This window comes from Elephantulus edwardii, unplaced genomic scaffold (assembly GCF_000299155.1).
Source record: "Elephantulus edwardii isolate Elephantulus edwardi_28Jun2011 unplaced genomic scaffold, EleEdw1.0 scaffold00106, whole genome shotgun sequence".
In the NCBI taxonomy this organism is placed as follows: domain Eukaryota; kingdom Metazoa; phylum Chordata; class Mammalia; order Macroscelidea; family Macroscelididae; genus Elephantulus; species Elephantulus edwardii.
Window position 1 is genome coordinate 6,320,763 of NW_006399856.1, and position 6,887 is coordinate 6,327,649.

The 6,887-nt window shown below is 37.5% G+C and overlaps 1 protein-coding gene across 1 annotated transcript in view; it reads right to left on the minus strand.

The window, feature by feature from the left end:
• The window catches only part of SPAG16 (sperm associated antigen 16), a 1,218,973-nt gene that overhangs the window by 415,669 nt on the left and 796,417 nt on the right, over window positions 1-6,887 (minus strand). Inside the window, exon 14 of the mRNA XM_006891956.1 lies at window positions 6,299-6,364. Within this exon, the coding sequence (XP_006892018.1) occupies window positions 6,299-6,364 (66 nt within the window). The remainder of the gene's footprint in view (window positions 1-6,298; window positions 6,365-6,887) is intronic.

The window sequence follows — 6,887 nt, forward strand, 5'->3', positions numbered from 1 at the left end:
GAGAAGGACATCATGCTTGGGAGGGTGGAGGGACAGCGCAGGAGAGGAAGGCCCTCTATGAGGTGGATTGATTCAGTGATTGGGATAATTGGGATGGGAGTGTCGGAGACAATGCGATTGACACTGGACAGAGCGGAGTTTAGGGCTGTTGTACACAGGGTCGCTATGAGTTGCAGGCGACTAGATGGCACATAACAACAACAACAACAACAACAACAACATGACCTATAGTAAGTAGCTGTGCAACTAGGCCAAAGGCACATGTTTCAATTTTAGGAGTAGTTCTGTAAGAGAAAGATGGGTAATCTACTCCTGTACAAGACACGACCTTGGAAAACTTACTATAGGGTCAACTTTGAGTCAATTCTGACGTGGTGACACATAACAACAACATTAATATTCACACAGAAATTACTTTCAGAATGCAAAAAAATAATTTTCTTTACTAATCTGTCTTAATAAAAAGACTTCCATGATTTTAAAAACCATTTCTTTAAGATTATTTAAAAAGGGGATAAAATGAAATATCTACTTCTATCAGAAAAACCACCTAGGAATAAAGAAATTAGAGCTTTAATATTACAGAATAAAATTCAATATATCTAGTTATTTATAGATACTATTTAGTTATAGAACATAAATATTGTATATTGTATATCTGTTTTTGTGAATCTTGGTTGTTAACTAGGTAACACTGAATTTTACACTTTATTTCTGTTTTTCCGATAAAATATTTGTAGCACATTTTAGAAACAGTGTTTATATTAATAGCTAAATGTAATTTTAACTAGTAATCTAAATTGCCTGTCCCTAAAGGCATCAAACAATTAGCAAGGCTAACACTAATTAATTCAAATCCCCACTTACTGCATAGGCACAGTAGGTATTATGTATTTATTTTCACAACTTTGTCCTGCAGTTTGTTTGAATGTGAATTGTCCCATAATGCCACGTCCTTCAGATATTCCTCAAAGATCTTATGTTGTTCAGTCACTTCTGCTTCCCAAATTGCTAAGATGTCTTAACATGCATGTGGAATAAAACACATCCTACAAAACTGCTGCTAAGTGAGCAAAGTTTCACATAAGAATATTACTCACAAAACCAGAACATTGTTTTCTTAATAGCTACTAAATAGTTGTTACAAAAGAAAGACAGTTTAATGGAAAATCTCAAAAAGACTTGGATATATTGAATTTAAACAATGTTTTATTATTCCTTTCCATCAGAACAAAATTGGGAAACCAAAGATTGGTTATAGCTACTTTGATATTGGATCATACATGTGTCATCTTGATCCTAGAAATATGTATACTTAAGGTACATCTCTCTTAATTGCTGATCAGTTGAAATCCAATTTGGCTATTTCCAAAAGAATTAATTTTAATATTTAGATGTTAAATTTTGTTTTTCACAATGACATTGTTGTTGATTGACGTCAAGTCAAGCACGATAGTGACCCTATGAACAAAAGGCCTGAAGCCTTTCTAGACTATCATCATTTATCAAAAAAGTTCATAGATTTTCCAGAGGTATGTTGTTTAGGAAGTGGATACTATTCCTGCTTACATAACAAAACTGTTGAATTAGAAACGACTTGTTAAATTTCATTCACTTCCACTGGATTTTCCTAGTACGTGATAAGCTATATAATAGATTATCAACAGAAGCACTCTATATCATATGAAATCAGACTGCACAGCTTCTTGCCAATAGACCACCAGATCTGCTAGAAAGAAAATTTTACTTGGTGTATAGAACCAGCATATAATTGAACACTTTTCTACTAATTTACTCACTGGAGTCAACAACATAAAATACTCTTTACTGCAATAAACCTGTAAAAATATAATTGTGGTTGAGTCTATCATTAACATTCTCTAGGCTTACATGCCCCAAGCAGAATTTCAGTTGGAGCAATCAATATTCTTTTAATAGATATAATCTCCAGTGAGCTTCCCCCCCTTTTCGAAAAGAATAATTACAGCATGATAGTTAGAGAATTTTGACTATGCTGTCATTCTGAAGGTAGATGTAAGCAATCTATCAGATTTTCTTTCTCTAATTGTAAAATAAAAGTGAAGAAGAATTAAGTTTCTTACTCGACTTGGAACTTGGAGACAAATTAAAATGTTAACCATATTCAAATCACAAAACTTGAAAGGATATGAGAGGCCATCTATCTGATGGTTCATCTAAGAAAGAACAAATTTTACCCAACCATCCATTATTCTTGAACCTGTTTATTTTTATTTTCTCTTCAAAGAGTTTTATTTTATATTTGCTATTTTTTTAAATTCATTCGCTATTGTATATTTTCCTCCATCCCTCTCTTTCCTCCCTCCCCTAGTCCACTTCCTTTTGTTCCAGATTGTTGCCACACGTATAATACCTAATCATATATTGCTTTCAGACAGTATTTCCCCTTTCTGTTCCAAAGCAGTATTCATTAACTATCCACTCTTTTTGTATTCTCCCCCCAACCTCTCATGTCAGTCCTATTTTATAACAGTGGTATTATGCAGTGTTGGTCTAGAAACCTTTAAAAAATATCTCAATTCTTTCTTTTCCTGCTTGTCTTTCTTTCAAATAAAAGTCCAAGGTGGGCTTATGGATCTACTTAAATGCAAATCTCCTTAGAGTACTGAGTGGGATTTGAATCTTTTTCCTCCTTTAAGCCCCAGCATATACTACCAAACTACACTTTTAAGAAGCTTATTCAATCTATATGCAGAACAGATTATCTGGGAGGCTGGGCTATATGCGGAGAAATGTGGCATCAGGATTGGAGGAAGACTCATCAACAATCTGAATTATGCAGATGACACAACCCTGCTTGCTGAAACTGAGGAGGACCTGAAGAGCTTGTTGCAGAAGGTCAAGGACTACAGCCTTCAATATGGATTGAAACTCAATATAAAAAAACCACTAGGCCAATGGGCAGCATCATGACAGACAGTGCAGATACTGAGATTGTTAATAGCTTTAGTTTGCTTGGCTTCACAATCAACACTCTTGGCACCAGCAGCCAGGAATTAAGACGAATTGCATCGGAGAGACCTCTACAATGCACTGAAGAGCCATGGTGTCATTCTGGGGACTAAGGTGCACCTGATTCAGGTCAAGGTCTTTGTAATTATTTGCTATGCATCAGAGAGCAGGACAATGATTAGGGATGATAGAAGGCAAACTGATGCTTTTGAACTGTGGTGCTGGAGAAGAGTATTGAATGTATCATGGGTTGCTAAGAGAAGAAACAGCTCTGCCATGGAGAAGGTGAAATCAGACTGTTCCTTGGAGGCAAAGATTCTGAATCTTTGTCTGACATACTTTGGACATGTTGCAAGCAGGGACCAGTCCTTGGAGAGAGACGTCATGGTTGGGAAGGTGGAGGGACAGTTCAGGAAAGGAAGACCCTTCAGTGACTGGTGTAATGGGGGCAGGTGAGTCATAGACAGTAAGACAAGCACAGGATAGAGCAGGATTTAGGGCTATTGTATACAGGGTTGCTATGAGTCACAGGTGATTTAACAGCACATAACAACAACAGCAACAAAATCTCCGGGACAGATCTTCCTTTCTCTAACTGACTGCTTATAACTGGGACAAGCTGTTTGGTTTCTGAGGCAGGGTAGAGTCAGGGTCCATCAGAGCCTACCTCCAGGACTTGAAGTTAAAGGGAGCTGGCATGTATGCTCCCTGAGAGTGACCACCTGGATCCACGGGAGTGGAAGTAGGAGGAATACAACAATAGAGAAACGGGCTACGCTCGGACACGTTCCCTCAACACTGTGTTCCTTGCACTGCCAACCATGGACAGACATATGCATAAGCAAAAGAGGTTTTTCGGCTTGAGAAGTAGGAAGTCATAAGGACCCCTGGCTTATTGATTTGGCCTTATGTGGGGGCTAAGCCTGAGTGAAGGAATCAAGAGTTCTGGAATGCAGGGGGAGTTATGGACTCCTGAGTTTGCACCTGATGCCCATGTGAACCAAGCCACACAGGGCTATGTATGTGTTGAGCAGAACCCAATCGGATGAAGAGATGATCTGTGCTCTGAGCAAGGGCTGATTACTGCAATGTGACGGCTTGCTCTGGACTGGACTTTGCTTATGGATGCAGATGCTCGTAGTTTCCAAATTGAACAAAAGGCTCTTCAGGAAAAGGGATATGCTTATTCCCTTAGAGCACTGGATTGAAAGGGATGGGTAAATCAGGAATTGACTAATATGGGGATATTAAGAAATGAGTCACAAAAGAACAAATTCTGTATGATGCCATTTTTGTAGAATGAGGCTGACATCAAGGTGGGGGTAAGATTGAGAAAAACTGGATAAATTATGTATACTGCAATGAAGCCAATGAGGGAGAGAATAATTTAAAAGTAATATATTTTAGGGCATTACGATTATCATAAAAGTTTGGAATGAAGGTTGCAGAGTGAAGTATACTTGGGGTTGGGATAGGGGGTGCAGGGGGATTGTATACCAATGAAGGAGTTTTTTTTCCTTTGCTTTTCAAGGAGAAGAGCGAACTGGGGGTGGGGATGGGGTGGGTGGGGAGAAAAGTGCAACACTGAATGAATGGAAATCCAAAATCTCTGTAAATGTTCATTGAAATTAACAAAAAAAGTGGGGGAAAAAAAGAAATGAGGCATGAAGTAGCTGGCTTGAACACTTTCACGAATGTACTTATTAGCAAGATGATTTTAAGGGTGAGAAACCCCATGATACACATGAACAAAATACAATGTAAATGAAAATTGTATTAAACACAATGTACATGCAAGAAACACAATGTATATGAATGATTGTATGCAAACCAATAAGATATGTAAAGAAAAAAACCCAAGAAATTTAAAAGGAAAACAATAATATCTCAATTAGCTTAGCAACTCAAAGAAATGTTTAACAATCTTCATCACTAGGCAAGCCACCTTTATATTCTAATACCTTAAGTTATCAGTAAAATACTTCTGTTATATCATCAGTCTATAAGAATAAAGACACATCTGAAACCTTCTCCCATGGAATTGAAATCTGTCAAATAAAAAAAAAGAAACTGTTGCTGCCTTAAGTGTTATTTTGAAAATTTTTAATTTTTAGGTTTCCGTTCAAGCACGTTAATCATTGTTGTTATTGTTAGATGCTGTCTAGTCAAGTACAACTCACAGCGACCCTATGAACAAAAGATCTGAACCTTGTTCTATCATGTGGCATCCTCATAATTCCTGACACACAAGAGCCCACTGAAGCAGCCACCATGTCAAGCCACCGGGTTGAGGGTCTCTTTCTCCTTCACTGACTCTTCACCTTTCACAGCATCATGTCCTTTTCCAAGGAATAGCACCTTCTAGCAACATATCCAAAGTATGTGGAGCAAAGCCTCATTAGTCTTGCCTCGAAAGAGCACTCCAACTGCACTCCCTCCAAGACATATCAGTTCATTCTCTTGGCCATCCATGGGATGTTTAGTGATCACAGCTCAGAGGTGTCAATTCTTTTTTTGTCATCCCTTTTCATTGTTCAGCATTTAAAAGCATTGCAAGCAATTGGAAAGACTGTGGTCTGGATCAGATGCACTTTAGTCCTCGAACTGACATCACTACCCTTAATAATTTGGAAAGGTCTCTAACTACAGACTTTCCCAGTGCAATGTGTCTCTTTTTTTCCTGACTGCTGGAACCAGGGGTGTTAAATGTGGATCCAAGCAAGATGAGGTTACAATTCTCCAATCCAAAGAGTTGAACTACCAACCCAAAGGCAGGTGGTTCTACCAGAGAAACATGGGCAAAGCCACCTGTGTGCTTTCCAACTTCTGGAAACACGCTGGAGCGACAGTTATGGGTTGACTATGATTCAACAGCAATTAACAACAACCATGTACTTACTTTCTTGAAGATCAAATCAGACAATATGTTTTAACTGTTTGCTTAAAAATAATACAGTAAACTGGATGAATTGTGTTTACTGCATTGAAGTCTATGGGGGAGAGAATAGTTTAAAAGTATTATATTTTAGGGCATTATGTTTATCATGAGTATGGAAAGAGGGTTGCAGAGTGGATTATATTTGGGGTTGGGGGATGTGCGGGAGGGATTGTGTACCAATGAGGGAGTCTTTCTTTTGCTTTTCAAGGAGAGGAGTTTGTGCGGGGAGAAGGGTGAAACAATGAATGAATGGAATTCCAAAAATCTCTGTAGATGTTCATTGAAATGAAAAAGAAATTCATTAATAAAAAATTAATACAGTAGGAGGATTCCTCAGCAATCATGTTACAGTACGAGAACTGAACTCACCCTAGGAGTGAAGGTGGCGTCGTTGATAGAATGCATGTGACCATAAAGTGACTGCTGACATTTACCCTGGGAAGACAAGACAGAAATGCATCAGACAAATACCACTCCATACATGGGAAGGAACTGAAAGACAACTGCTTTCAATAACATTTTAACATCTTTATTTTACTGTAATAAAATCCAGATATTCCCATTTTAGAAATTGTTAGTTTTGTTCTTGCTACCATTCAGAATCAGACAGGGTTAGTTTGGTGTTTGCTACATAAGAATTGGTATTGACACTAATGTCTTTGTGTTTTTGCTTTTACACAATTGGCTGGTAGTGACCTTATAAAAATTTTTGCAATTGGCATTATCTTCAAGTGAGAGACTAGAGAGAAACAGCAACAACAACAAAAACCCTCTTTGTGTATTCAGAAAAGCACTTCCCCAACAGCTCCATGTAGTATTTATTTCATTTTTATTTTTTTCTGTAAATAATGGGATCCTATTTAAATTTTTGAATTTTCACAGTTCATCATTAATTTCATTACACATAGTTAAAATATATGGTGGTATTTTTAATAAGAATCAAACATCTCCCTCCTCT